The 14,583-nt window shown below is 41.9% G+C and overlaps 1 protein-coding gene across 1 annotated transcript in view; it reads left to right on the forward strand.

Annotated features, from left to right (window-relative positions):
• Window positions 1-1,875: 1,875 nt before the first annotated feature.
• fam189a1 (family with sequence similarity 189 member A1) overlaps window positions 1,876-14,583 on the forward strand; it is a 76,486-nt gene continuing 63,778 nt past the window's right edge. Inside the window, exon 1 of the mRNA XM_063881985.1 lies at window positions 1,876-2,232. Coding sequence (XP_063738055.1) covers window positions 1,984-2,232 — 249 coding nt within the window. The 5' untranslated portion in view covers window positions 1,876-1,983. The remainder of the gene's footprint in view (window positions 2,233-14,583) is intronic.

The following is a 14,583-nucleotide window of genomic DNA, read 5'->3' on the forward strand; positions in this document are numbered from 1 at the left end:
CAGGTTTCACAGCTAGGTGGTGCAGTTTAGCTCTGAATAAGTACTTCACAAGGTCAGAAATACAGAAGTCCTTCAGATGGGGTTTTTATGTGTTTCAATATTTCTTTTCCATAGTCCCTATGGGCTGCATGATAAAAGGAAGTTGATAAAGGAAGAAAAGCAACATATTTTAGAGATAAGAAGCCTTTAGCAATCCTTTGACAACGACACAGTCCTTGTCAATTTGTAAGAAAGAATCGGTTATGATGAAACATCTGAGCAATTACATAAGCCTTACCGGATAAATGCTACCATTGGTTCTCAAATAAAGACAATTAAAAAAGATCTTGCTGGGATAAACTGCTCAATTTCATTTCAGCAACAAGACGTTTTATACCTTTATTATGCATCACAACATTGATGGAGGGAGTTTTACTAAATGTACCCAAGTACTAGCATTAAAAAGTGCACTAAGTATTAAAAGTAAAAGTTGTAATTATGCAGAATGGCCCAGAAAATGAAATCCTTTGATTATAATATTATTAATGTGTGAGAACTTGCAGCTAGAGGTGGGGTTAGTATCCTGCCAGTTTAATCCTTCCTAATACACAATATTTAATGAGGTGATTTTGTGTTCAAAGTGTGAATCATGAACAAATTCAGGCTTACACACTCAGGGGCAAAACGTTCAATATTGGCTTTCAAATTGAATGGAGCAGAAGTGTAAGGAAGAATACATTGGAATAGTTCAAGCAAAGAAGGGGTGCCTTCAATTGTATATACAGAGTAATGTACTATTCAGCACTGATCACAAGCCAGAACAAAAAGGAATGCGATTTTGTAATAATCACTAATTATTTAATAATGTGCAGCCAGTCACATTTTAAGAAGCTGTTCAGGCAGGATCCTCACCAGGTATGTCGCATTCACTACCTGCAGCCTGAAGGACAAACAGAGACATTGTTCAATGACAATGCAGTCGATGGTGTCCTGATGCTGCGGCTGGAGGTTTATCGTCACTTCTTTTTCTTGTATACATAAATAAGAATTTAAACCCACGATAACTTAAAACTGTGATTTTCTGAATCCTGGTCACATGATGAGCAACACTCTTCAAAAGCGTAAACACCAAAAAAATTAACGTTTTTAATTGGTGGGCTAATATGCTAACGATCCACGTTTTCCTCCACCACTACCTCACCAGCAGCGAGTAACAAATCAGGTGCAGGTTTTTGATGGTGCCTGGTAGTAAAGAGCCCTCCTCCCCTCCTCCACTCTCGTAGTAAAACACACTCCGTGCAGCTCGCCGCCATGAAGACGCACAGAGTGGCACATCTCCAATACGCAGTGTGCATCTCCTGTCCTGGCTGCGAGATCGGCTGTCGTCTGTGAAAACCTTACACAGAAGAAACGCTGCTCGCTCACAACTGCGGATATTTAACTAGACACCTTAAACTCCGACGAATACTGCCTAATTTCAACCTGTTTTTCTGTTTAATCATACAGGAGTGCACCTTTTTCCTTACTCGCCTCTTAACGAGGCTTCACCTCTCGCCTTAGAGGAGTTGGAGAGCCTGCAGTGGAGAGCATGACAGCGTGACAATGGTGCAAGGCTGGCTGACAGCAGGATGATGCGCTTTTGCCCTTTTTTGTTTTCACTTTTGAGGAATGGGCTCTTTGCCGGAGCAGAAGCCGAGAACCCCAGCTCTTTTTTTGGCGCATTTTGATTGGAGAATCCTCGTACTTTGGTTGAGTGTTATGGTAAACATCTGCTGTCTCTCACAGTCCGCTCTTTCCTCACCTTTCTCCTCCCATCCGCCGCAGCGCAGCTCTAATTGGAGCGACTCAGAGCATCCTAATTGATGAGGATCATCTCCACCGGATACTGACCTCCAGTTTACACCGTTGACCAGCGCACTGCAGGCGGAAACTCAACGACTCTGCTGTCTGTGGATGTAATTTCCTTTATTTGTGCTGATAAGTTTGTCTTACCCCTCAGTGACAATGCCGTTGAGCGCGCTGCACCGCGGCGGCAGCAGCAGCATGGGCGGCCAGGGGTCCCTGAGCCCCGCATCGCTGTCCCGCAGCCTGTCCCGTCTAAGGGAGTACCGGACCCGGACCAGGATCATGCTGGCACTAGGAGTCTCTCAGATGGTCCTGGGGAGTCTCATCCTGGCCGTCAGCTTCGCGGCTCTGGCTCTCACCACCTCCCCCAGAGTCCGGCACTCGTGTCCCTTCTGGGCAGGTTTCTCTGTGAGTAGTACATAACACACTGCTGTGTGTATTTGGTGGCATGAATCAAGCATGATGTGAGTGTTTTATGTTATTAAGAAGAAGAAAGGTGGTGTAGCAGCTAAATCCTTGCAGTTTGGTAGAACATTAGCATCAATACAGTATCAATAATGTGACTGCTCAATGTGGTGTCTAGGATAACACAATCTTTATGACTATATCGATACTAGAAGCTATTACTTGTTTATTAAATGTTTCAAAGAGGTTAAATTCTTTAGTCTGAAGAGAGCTGAACTAATTGGGGTGCCAACGCAATGAAAAAGAAGAAATTATATTTCTCAATGAATTTTGGTGACAATCTTATAGGCAATTAGTCTTGAGCATATACACACACACACACACACACACACACACACACACACACACACACACACACACACAGATATAGTCAAGGAGGAGGATATTTATTGTAAATGCTTTACAGTACTCCTTGATATGTACAGTACGGCATGTTTGAGATGTTGTTTTTCATTTTAAATTTTCATGGTGGTTTAAGTAAATATTTATGAATGCACACACATCCCTGATTTTCTGCCACAGACCCGAAGCAGGGCTGCTCCATTAATTATAGAGGCAGCGGGGCAGAGTGCAGGGGTTAGAGGAGGTCTGTGGTACAAGGGCCATCTGTGTGTGTGTGTGTGTGTGTGTGTGTGTGTGTGTGTGTGTGTGTGTGTGTGTGTGTGTGTGTGTGTGTGTGTGTGTGTGTGTGTGTGTGTGTGTGTGTGTGTGTGTGTTGCTTTTCATAATGCAGTGATGGAAATATAAAGGGTCAATGAATGGGTGTTGTTGTATGAGAGAGAGATAAAATGAGGGGGAGAGTGAGGGAACATGTGTCAGTGTCCATCTGTATGGGAGTGTATAGTTACAGGGAAGAGAGGTAACCACAGGGGTCAGAGGGCAAAGGTCAATGCACACTCTTGATCGATTCCTCAGTCTGATTTGAGGTCTGTCAGCCTGTTGTGCTAAATCTTACCTCCTACTATCTTTGTGCACCAAAACCTGATGTACCTTTTTCCCCTGACGGTGTGTTTGTTATTTATTGTGTCATGCACAAACAACAAATATACAGCTGCAGAGCTCACAAAATCTTTTGGACCAAAATAATGATTGATTACACTGCAAACAAAGAGCAAAACAAGCCACAAAAAAGAAAGGCTCTCTCCTTAAACACAGGGCAAGCGTTTTCTTTAAAATCTGAATCAATCCATAAGGATGTTCTCAGAGATGGATGACATTTTATTAAACATGTTATGATGGTTTTATGAAGTGTACTTCATCTTTAATCTAATGTAATTCCAATAAACAAAGAAAGAGCATTTTGTCTTCAGGGAGACCATCAACCTGCCTTTTTCTACATCTGATGATCTTGGTTTGTTTTAGCTACACATTAAACAGTGTTCAATATGTTTTGTATTTTTATGTTTGCACCAAACCTCAAAACAGACACATTTTCAATAACAAACTGATCTCACTAATGTAGTGGTGTCAAGGAAAAGCCCAGTAAATGATATGAAATTGTATCAAGACTTTAAAGGAACTGTGTGTAAGGCACAGGTAAGATAAGGTTTAGTACTGTAACTTAAGCGGAGCCAGGTGCTGAAAACAAATAGCCAGCAGGAAGAGCCATAGGCCTTAGTGGTCCCGAAACCCAGATCCCCAGATAACGTGTCTGATATCAGATCCATCTGGAGACTCTGCTTGTGGGCAAACCACTTCCATCACCCATCAGACAGTGAAGTCACTCTATGTAAAGTTTAGAGCTCCAACTTCAGTATGAAAGGTAACAGTAACATTGGTGTTACAAATGGTTAAGGCCATGACAAAGAAGCGGTCCACCATGTTTTCGCAGTTTGTCCACGTGGTTTTGCCAGAGATGCATAAAGAGAACGGTATCGCATGGTAAGAACCCTTGGAGCTTTATGGCCTCACCAGTCCAAATACACCACCCTGATTGGCTGTTCATCCTTAATGAATCAGTGCCCGGTTACAGAAACCGACGCCAAAAAAACTAACAAAAACGACTCACGCCAAGAGGGCACACACCAGTCTCTTTTAATCCTAAACTCATCTAATAAATGATACTTCTAATACTAATGACGTGATGATTCACAAAATGGTTGGCAAAATGTTGCTTTGTTTTAATTTTTTTTGTATCATAACAACGTTTTCCTGTTTCCTTTTTTTGAATGGCGAAATTGCTGCCTGCGGTACCGGGAATTGGTTCAACTCACGCAGATCGTACGTGGTTGTCGGCTGTTGTCTGTGTATTCAAATGTTGATCGGCTACAGTTTATGGTTCAAATCAAGACGCAACAAACGTGAGGCGACACAACAGTCAGCTCTATTGAAACCAGTTCTTGTATTTGGTTTGTTTTGTCAGGCTACTGCATATGGTCAGTTTGTTTATTATATGATCCTCTGAAATCCTGCAGACAAGTGTCCCTGTTACCAGTAAAACGTGATATTATGGCATGTGTGGTTACGCATTGAACCTTGAATGCTTTATGTTGAGCTTCCTGTCATGTTGGTTAACTAGGCTAATGAGGAGGTTAACAACAATATCGTGTGTGTGTGTGTGTGTGTGTGTGTGTGTGTGTGTGTGTGTGTGTGTGTGTGTGTGTGTGTGTGTGTGTGTGTGTGTGTGTGTGTGTGTGTGTGTGTGTGTGTGTGTGTGTGTGTGTGTGTGTGTGTGTGTGTGTGTGTGTGTGTGGTCACTGTGGGATGTCATTAAGGATCTTTGTGATGACTGGCATTGTGCAATTTCATCAGTCACAGTGAGAGAAGGCGTAATCTTTACATCCTACTCAGAGCAATCACTGTAGAACACACGTGTGTACACACACAAACACACACACACACACACACACACACACACACACACACACACACACACACACACACACACACACACACACACACACACACACACACACATCCCACTTCAGTGTTGAGCATAACAATGCATCTGTCTCTCTCATCTTGATTTTCCACCCTCTGTTGTAAAACATGTTTCACAGCTTTGATGTTAAGAGTTGTGCATTTGACGGCACAATAATGCAAACCCCTACACACTCGCACATAAACACACACGCACCCACACACTTGCCTCGCCAACAGAGACTAATCCTACTCATATCTTGGTCTTTCTTGCACCCAACCCAGGGCTTGTAGTCATCCCACACCCCTCCTGTAGCACTTAGGCACTCAAGTAGGCAGCCACAGTCACTTCCTGTACATGTCATAATTAGTAATTCATAATTGGTGACAAAAGATGATGCAGAGCAGTGCACACTCTGTGGCTGCAGAGGCCCACCAAAAAGTCGCCTCCAGCCTGCTTCCTTTAAATACATTACCAGCATGTTTACCTATTGGGCGTGAATCATACCGCCCTGCCGGGTTTTGCGGTTGAAAGAGGTGACGTGGTCGCCAAAGGGCCTCTGAAGCTTTCAACAGCTGACAAGCAGAACTAATTACTGTTCACCTCGCATCTCCACAAATTTAACGATCGGGAGCGATCCAAGTGTCCAACACAGACACACATGAATACACAAAAAGCATCTCTTGTCCTTTCATATGTTCCTGTCATGGAGAATAAAGACACTACAAAACATGTGTATATGTAAATCCATCAGAAGGAATAACTGCGGGCATCCTTTACACATTCACATTAGATTTCCTCTCTGAACCACTGATACTGCCTCTCTTTCCAGAGAAGGATTTATTTCTCTCCTTTTTCCTCCCCCGCCCTCCTGGTTGTATGGTAGAAGATAAATGGTAATTATGTGTACAGCTGCTCTCAAAGTAACAGTCGAACAATCCAAATATACAGACAGTGCCGTAACAAAGATGGCTTAAGGCGTTATTCTTGGTATTTTTTGGGAGGCAGCTCTCTGTGCAGCATTTCCAGCACAACCCGTCAGCAAATTCTGCGTTAATCTGCCTGAGTGAGTGTTTGAATAGAAGGGTTTTGTAGGGGGTTGTGAGGCAGGGCATATTCGGTGGCTGTCAATGTCTTTGTCTTGGTGTGTGTGTGGAAAGAAGGCAAAGGTCCACGTTGGAGTAAAGTGGTCAACCGTTTGCTTTCTACCTAGACTCAAAGGAGGGCAATGTTCGTCTGCATGCTTTGCCATTGTTCTCCAATAACCCATCATTCTAAAAATCCCAACAATCCAAAATATTACCTAAATGCACTACAGTCAGTTAGCAGGTAAACACATGTCCATTTCTCTTGGAGTACACACTTTCTATGCAACAAACATAAGCACATATGGAATATTATTTTACAGAATGCAGCGAAGGCATGCCCCCTCTACTCTGGCTCTGATTGGCTTAACCTGATATTCTTACCTTCCCTTTAAGCAATCTCAAAACTCATGACTAAACCTAATCAACCACGACAGACTTTTTATAAATAGGACATCTGAGGACAATTGGGTTTTAAATATAGTGGGCAGGTTAACAAGGTTGATGACATGGTTGGGTCTCTATTTTGTTCAGGGCTCTTGTTTTTATGCATTTCTGACTTGAAGATTGACTGAATCAGAGTTTTCTCATCAAGTTTATAGCCTCTTTGCCTTCCGTAGGAAATTGGAAAGACTTTGGATTTGGATCTAATCTGGTTGTTGCAGAAATATGTGGTCTGCAATTTGCATCTTTTTGTCCTGAGTGGTTTCAGTGAGGAACAGAGAGCAGCAGGTCTGGGCACAGACGAAGACATAGAGGTGAATTGTTTTGATTTGATTGTTTAGTTGCTGGGTTCAGTTATTTTTCTCCAGCAGGGGAGTACAAATCATCATTAATTAACTCGCTTATTAGGCTTCGCTTGTATCCTGGCAACAGATCTTGGGACACAAACACACACACACACACACACACACACACACACACACACACACACACACACACACACACACACACACACACACACACACACACACACACACATGCACATAAATCATACTTCAAAGTGAAATCTGCAGTGTTGGTTGAAAATGGTCATCATTGTGATTTCTGTTGAAAATAAAGTCATTATTTTTAAGATATGGTTGTTATCAGAATTACTGAGAGACAATGTTTTGGATTTCTTTTGATGTCAGACTCATAACATCAAAGTGAACAGAGAGAAGAGTTACGTTCAATCAGGCTCCTGCTGAGTCTCAGTACTTCCACCTCAGTGTCAAACAAGTGTTTAACTGTTTTACAAAGAGATCACAATGACTCATAGTTCCAGGTCCAGCCAACAAACATGTGTTTGTTGTCTTTAGACGATTTTGTGAATGAGTCTTATTATTGGGCTTGGACTCACATTGGTTTCTATTCCACTGAAGTCATTTGTGTCTCTGTGGTGTCACTCGCCGAGCTCTGCTTTCTTTTGCCTTTTGTTTGAGTTTTACTACAGAATCTATGGGAAGATATTTGCCCCTTGATAGCATTCTGATGCAGAGAGCTGGGTGTTAATCTGCAACGTGTGTAAAATTCTACAACATTTATAATTCACTGTAGTTAGATATCAAAATCAATGAAGGTGGTAGATCCAGATATGTGTGTAATTCATAAGATGCAGGGAACCATTAAAGGATCAGTTCAACCAACTGTACGTATAGAGTGATCTCTTGGGTTTTATTTGCCCAGGTTTAGCACTCAGATAATGTGTGTGGGACTCACAGCCATGAAATGTTGAAGAAAGAAAATCTAATGCAATGATCTTTGCAATTAGCTATCAATTAGAGCTGCAATGATGAGTTGACAGACCAATTGGTTGATTGACAAAACAATAATAGGCACTTATTTTGATAATTGATTATTGGTTTATGTTATGTTTTTGATTCACAATGGAAGATCATTCTCTTTCAGCCTCTTAAATGTGGAGATTTCCTGTTTTTTCTATAGGATCTGGACTGACAAAACAAGACAGTTAAAGACATTAATTTGGCCTTTGAGATACAGGGATGGACACTTTTTTTTTCTTTTGTCTGACATTTGGTAGACTCAACAATAATTAGAGAAAATAATTGGCGGATTAATGACTTACAATACCCTGGTTACCAAGGACGATCCTCAGAACCCATTTCCTTACCACCTGCATGGCAAGATAAAAAATAGATGGGTTTTTTTCATTAGGTAAATCTAATTCCAATCACAGATCGTAGATGAAGCTCTGCTTAAAACAGCCAGTGAAAAAAAAAGCTTGTTTTTGTGATGTGACCTCCTGTTATACAACATCAGCACAAGTCTTGCAGTATTGTTTGATGACTGTCCTGAAAAGCATTATTTCATTATTTTGGGACTCAACACAAAGGTCCACTGGGCCGTTTGTTATTTTTTATGCAACCTTTTACTCCAAGCTGTCAATAAGGCCGTGGCTCCTCGGCTGCTTTACTCATCTTGTCAGTTTAGATTAAATGGAGAGTGCGGTCAGCACACATGCTCTCAGACCAGAGCACTCATGGTCGACCGACCGCTCTTAACTTTCATATTGATCAGCTAATTAGATGGAATTCATCAATCATCACACTGCTGTTTACTTTCATTTAACTTGGTGGTTTTCAAACATCTCTGCAATGACCTCAGTCTTGTGTTTTAAAGTGGGCATGTGGTGTGATGATGTCATGTAGTTTACGCTCCTGGTCTGTGCCGAGGTGTCGCTGAACAGCTGTAATTCACTTTCCTGCTGCACCTTTTTCATAATAAGTAAGTAGGCTCTCAGCCTGCTGCAACTCATTACTCTGAGGACCCTACAGAGCATCCTGCCCCCACTCCAGTGCTACCACTGAGGACCATAATGGTTGAAAGAACAGTTTGTCCTTGCTCCCTCTTCAATACACACACACTGAACACATACACCATACAATTTTCGAGAGAGGCTCTAATATTTCAAGTTGTCAACTTCACTTAATTCGCATTTCTCGGTGTGCTTTGCAGTGATGAGCTGACGCTCCATCTTCTCGTCTCCATCCTCTGCTTTTATGCTGATATTTTTGGGTTGTTTCATGATCTGTGTCTAACACCGAGTAAAGGATGAGCTGAGATCCGTCGGTGTGAGACCGAGTGTAAAAAGGCCCCTTGTTACATACCATCCCCATTCCCTCTACTTGCCATATTTCCTAATGAAGCAAAGACGCAACCTAGCAGAAAACCTGGCACTCAACTATGCCTGGTTGGCAAAGCAGTCATCGGTAAAATGCAAAGAAAAAAGATGAATGTTGGGGTTTTATTTATGTTGAAAGATCTGCAGAGACGCAGCGGGGGCTCTGAGGCAGAAAACTCTGAGGGAATATAAGCAGGGTCATCAAAAAAGTTAATATTAGCTTATCTTTTGCAGAATCTTCAAGTTTTGATAAACTTTGCTGGCCAGTCAAATCAGAGCATGTGCACATTCGTCTTTGATCAATTTGTAATGTGCTTTTTATTTTTGAGACAGAGAACAAAATTAAAGCTGCAACTCTTGATCCCTTCCTTCATTGATAAAATTGCTGATTCATGGTTGATCTCAGTCAACTGCAGAAGGTGACATTGTAAAGTGATTTTTTTTTTTATCTTAAAGGCAAAACCCCCATAATAAAGGGTCATAACTCTTATGCGCACCAGCCTCTTTGATAATCAACAGACACTGCCTTGGACCCAACACAATCACAATGCGTTAAAACAAAAAACAAGCAGCCATGCATCATTTTGACTTTCGAAGAGTGAAGCCGGTTTTTCTGGATGTTTTCAGACCTGAACTGAAAACATGAAGGACAACAGAAGACGAGACAGTGTCATGTTTTTGGGCAAATTGTTTGGTGTTGGAGGCATGATATACTATTTATATATGCATACATCACACATCACCGTCGGTATTTTCTTTCCACTGCCTGCCTGTCTGTAGTGGGTCTGTGTTTTGGTCTGACCTGCACCCCACGATGTGTTTGACAGAACGCTTGATGCTGCACTTCTTTACAAACGGCCTCGACCCGGCCGCCAGCAGGTCTGCCTGCCGACTGCTGAATAGAAAAGGCCAACAGGGGTGAACTGAGCTTACAGGGAGGCAGAGAGACAGCAAGACAGCCAGAGGCAAAAGTCTGCCATTAGGTTTAGTTATTGTGAAGATGAGCCTGTTGCATTGAGTAAAACACTCACAGGTGCTGCTACTGTACGACACCCGTTTTCACATTTATTGCATTCATGTCTAATCCCACAGAAAAGAGAAGCTTTATGAAACAGACTCATCTTTTATATAAACTGAATGGAGAGTATTAGTTTTCAGTGAAGTGACAGACATCAACCTCCACCTCCTGGCTTTGACCTTTTTTTTATTAAATGCAGAGCACTCAGTGGCGTGCCGCAACAGGCCATTGTCAGTGTGAAGGTCTGATACTGTGCTCAGACAGACGGAAAGACAGATGGAGCTTTGTTCACGTGTTTGACTTCCATCCTTTACCTGCTATTGAGCCGTAACTTCCTCCTGATGTTACAAAACTGACTGTCGGCCCTCCCTGTTGCTTTCTATAGCCGATCAATGGCAGAGCCTGCTGACTGGAGCTCCCTTTGTTCTATGATTAGCAGCTGTGTTGTGCTGGATGGCGCTTTTATGTGTGTACACATGTGGGAGGGCAGGTCAGGGGGTGTGGGTTAGGGCGCCTGTGTGTATATTTATTTGTGTATATGGAGCTTAAGTAGATGTAAAGGTTGGTTGTGAACCTTAGACAGATGAGCAATAAGGTGGTTATTTGTGTGTATGTAGGAAGGTTCAGGCAACAGGCTGCAGATAATACACTACTGTAACAGAAATACCGGGTAGAAGAGAGAGCACTACGCAACATTTATATGATATATGTTCCTTTATTATTGTCTGTGTGTGTCTCTCATTACCTTAGAAAGTAGCCAACCACAGTGCTGAACGCTGTTTTTCCGAGGTTAATGAGGCGGTGCGAAACATGAATAAAGAAAAAGAGCCTGAAGATAAATCTGAGAAGCATCAGATATTGAATAAACATAGTTAACAAGAACTTTCAGTCTGTGGATAAAAACACACATTTTGTTGTAAAGAGCCAGAGTAAAACTTTAACTGGTGATTTTTTTGCAACAGGATGAAATGTTATTTATTTATTTATTATATGTACACTTTTTACATCAACCTGCAAAACTGTGACAGTGTTTGAGGGCCTGTCGCAGTGAGAATGGACCTGTTCATATTCCTTCATATTGTAATAGCAGCTGAGTGTCACTTTTTCCCGTAGGCCGACAAAAAAAAAAACGTTTTACATTTCATGTCAAAATGGCTCTTCATATCTTCTGAAACATTTTCTACCACTGAAAAAGAGAAATACACCAGTAGCCTGGAGGAAATTGGTAACCAGGATGAAATCACTCTTCATTGGATAAATGAGCTGTGAAGACTAACTCTTCAAGTCAGAGGTCAGACATTAACAGCAAGTAATGCTGTTCAAAAGGTCACCAGTTCAGCACACACACACACCCACACGCACACACACACATAGCAGTGATCAGATTTGTCACCTGTAATGTATTCCCTGGAGTCTCCTGTTGGAGCTAGACAGGTAGCCTAATCCTAAAGTCATGTTTCATTGATAATAGAACGATGCATCTCCTTCAGCTCTTCTTGTTTAATTAGTACCTATGAGACTGGCAACAGGGAAGCAGGCCAACATTTAATCTCTGGACATTCCTGTGGGACCTTTTGTGTGTATGCATGTCCCTGCATGTGTTTATATATGAGAGAAGAAAATAGATGATGGAGGAAGATAGAACAGAGGGCAGGACTAAATTATCTGACAGTCTTACAAATCAGCCTTTAAGAGGAGCCTCAGTGGGAGTATATTGAGTGCAAAAACTTCCACAAAAGACTCCCCAGCTAGCACTCCTCTGCACTCTGCCTACACACGCCTCAGTTGTAGGTTTTCTTGATAATTATTACATAACCAAACATGTTAGCATTACTGTCATATTTGTCCCGCTTTGCCTCTGTCTTTATCTGTTGTCATTGACATGACATTACGGTGTTGTGGGAGAGATTTTTCCTGACGCTTTCTTTGCTTAAGAAAATATTCAGTAAATGCTCACATGCTCACTTACAAACTCTCATGTGGGTGGATTGTGGGAGGTGCTGTTTTTTTTGTCTTAATCCACAAGTGGATTTTTTCAATTGTTTGGGCTTTTGGAAATATGCTCTATTAAAAAAAGAGATTATATGCAAAAAGGCAAATAGTAGAAAGTAAGGGATATTGCTGTTGATTTCGAGGGGATGATGGAGAATCGGTGTTTACCTAGCATAAAGGAGGCCAGCCGCCCCCCCCCCCCCCCCCCCCCTGGGCCTACAGCTCCTCCTTTAGGTTGATATTTCAGCTTCAATTTACTCATTGCCAGCTCACAGTGTTTCTTTTGGCATCGCTTCAGCTGCAGCTTGGTTAGCATGCCTCATCCCCCACACACCATCTCATAATCGGCACTCATTTTGATCCCCTTGCTGCCTGTTTCGGTCCCTGGAGGCTGCATCTCTGCAGGATCCATGTTGTAGCTGTGGCTCTAGCAGAGTGCGTGCCTCTGGGATTGCACTTTCAGATTTCAGGACTTTGAGTGGAAACATGATGCTTGTTTTTTAAGATACGATAAGAACTACTTTATTAATACTGTTATACTTTCTAACCTCATTATTCTGTCTGTATTATCCACACTGAAAAGTGCAAAGATATGCTGTTAGCTTTCTTTTACATTGATCAGTTCACCCAGCTGTGCTTAGTGAAGGATGGCTAGAATCAAGGAGCCCTCTGCATGAAAACTGTGAAACACACACAAACAAACACACTTCTTTAATATTTGATTCAGTCAACAACTCCTGCTCCATGTTTGACATAACTGAACACTGAGGATCATTTGGTTTTACATTGTGAGACAAAAAGGAACAGTAATGAGCACATGATATCTCAGAGGGCCGTGCTGATGTGCAAGGTTTGGTTATAAATCTTGAAACTAATTTTACTGATAAAAAGTGAGGATCGGACATATTTCCATCCTTTCCGTCCTTACAGTGAACAGGGTCAAAACATTTCCAATCACAAGATGTGAGACGCATCACCATATCTGAAATCATTCCAAAAAAAGAGATGCTTTTACAGAATGGAAATTAAGACCTATCGGTACATTGACAAGCATTCTTTAAACGTGACATTTTAATTTTAATTATCAACTTTGATTATGACCTCTTCAAGGTCCACTACTATGGCAGACAGAGACAGTTACAATGGCCTGTTACCAGTCAGCATTATATAAGGGAGGTGAGATAATCGGCGGGGATGGTGTCTCTCTCGTCTGCTGAAGCGAGCTTTCAGGGGAAGAAGTGTGTGGAAGATAAAGCGCTTGTAGCACATGAGGATCAGAGCGTAGAGATGCTCGTCACTGCTGAGATGAGACAGGCTCAGAGAGAGGGAACAAGAAGTATGAAAGCGGAGGAACAACAGTGGCTTCAGAAGAATGACTTCTATTAGCGGGACGAGGAGTGAGAGGGAAATGTTTCGATTGAAGACGATTACAGCCACGGCTCTGTGGAGTAATGAGTCTGGCCGTGTCTCATGCTTCTGTACCCCTCTCATTAGCTGGCACTGGAGGACAAAAACAATGTTTTGACAACTGAAGTTCAAACCTGTGTTTGTGTGCATCAGCTCTCCGGCTCCTCCTGTACTTTCTTTATGGACAGGATAATAAATGTGAGGCCATGTCTGTATTCTGCACCGTCTTAGGAGCTGCTGTTTGTTTTATGACTCACTCTGTGTCTCCCAGTTTCTTATTCCCCATCGTTGTTAGGGAGAGACTTGTTGGTTGCCCCCAGCAACATGATCAGACATTTTATTGGAAGAGAGACACTACATAAATAAAACCAGGTTAATCTTTCTTTAGTTAAAAAAAAGCCAAGCACAATCACATGAATATAACACCTTAATCAATCTAACAACCATTGTACAGTGTTTTCCTCAGAGCGTATAAAACCTGCTGCAAATTGCAGAGAATACAACATAAATTGTTTACAAGTTGTTGTTTTTTGTTGTTGTTTGTGGGGTTTGCAGCATGTCTGTTTGCTGGGTTTTTTCTGTTGCCTTATTTCTGAAGATGTGTTCTTCCTTTGCTTGTCTTTTGACCATTTTCGAGCAGCTAGAGAGTGGGTTTATCTCATGACAGGGTTTAAAAAACAATGCAGGGTTCATTTTAAAGTCCAAGGGATGTTATTTAGGCATGGACAATATTCAAACAGGATTTCTCTGATGGTGTAGAAGGCTATCAGTAGTCATGTTAGTGAGTTGAACAGATGGCATTTAGACA

Source organism: Eleginops maclovinus, chromosome 4 (assembly GCF_036324505.1).
Source record: "Eleginops maclovinus isolate JMC-PN-2008 ecotype Puerto Natales chromosome 4, JC_Emac_rtc_rv5, whole genome shotgun sequence".
In the NCBI taxonomy this organism is placed as follows: Eukaryota; Metazoa; Chordata; class Actinopteri; order Perciformes; family Eleginopidae; genus Eleginops; species Eleginops maclovinus.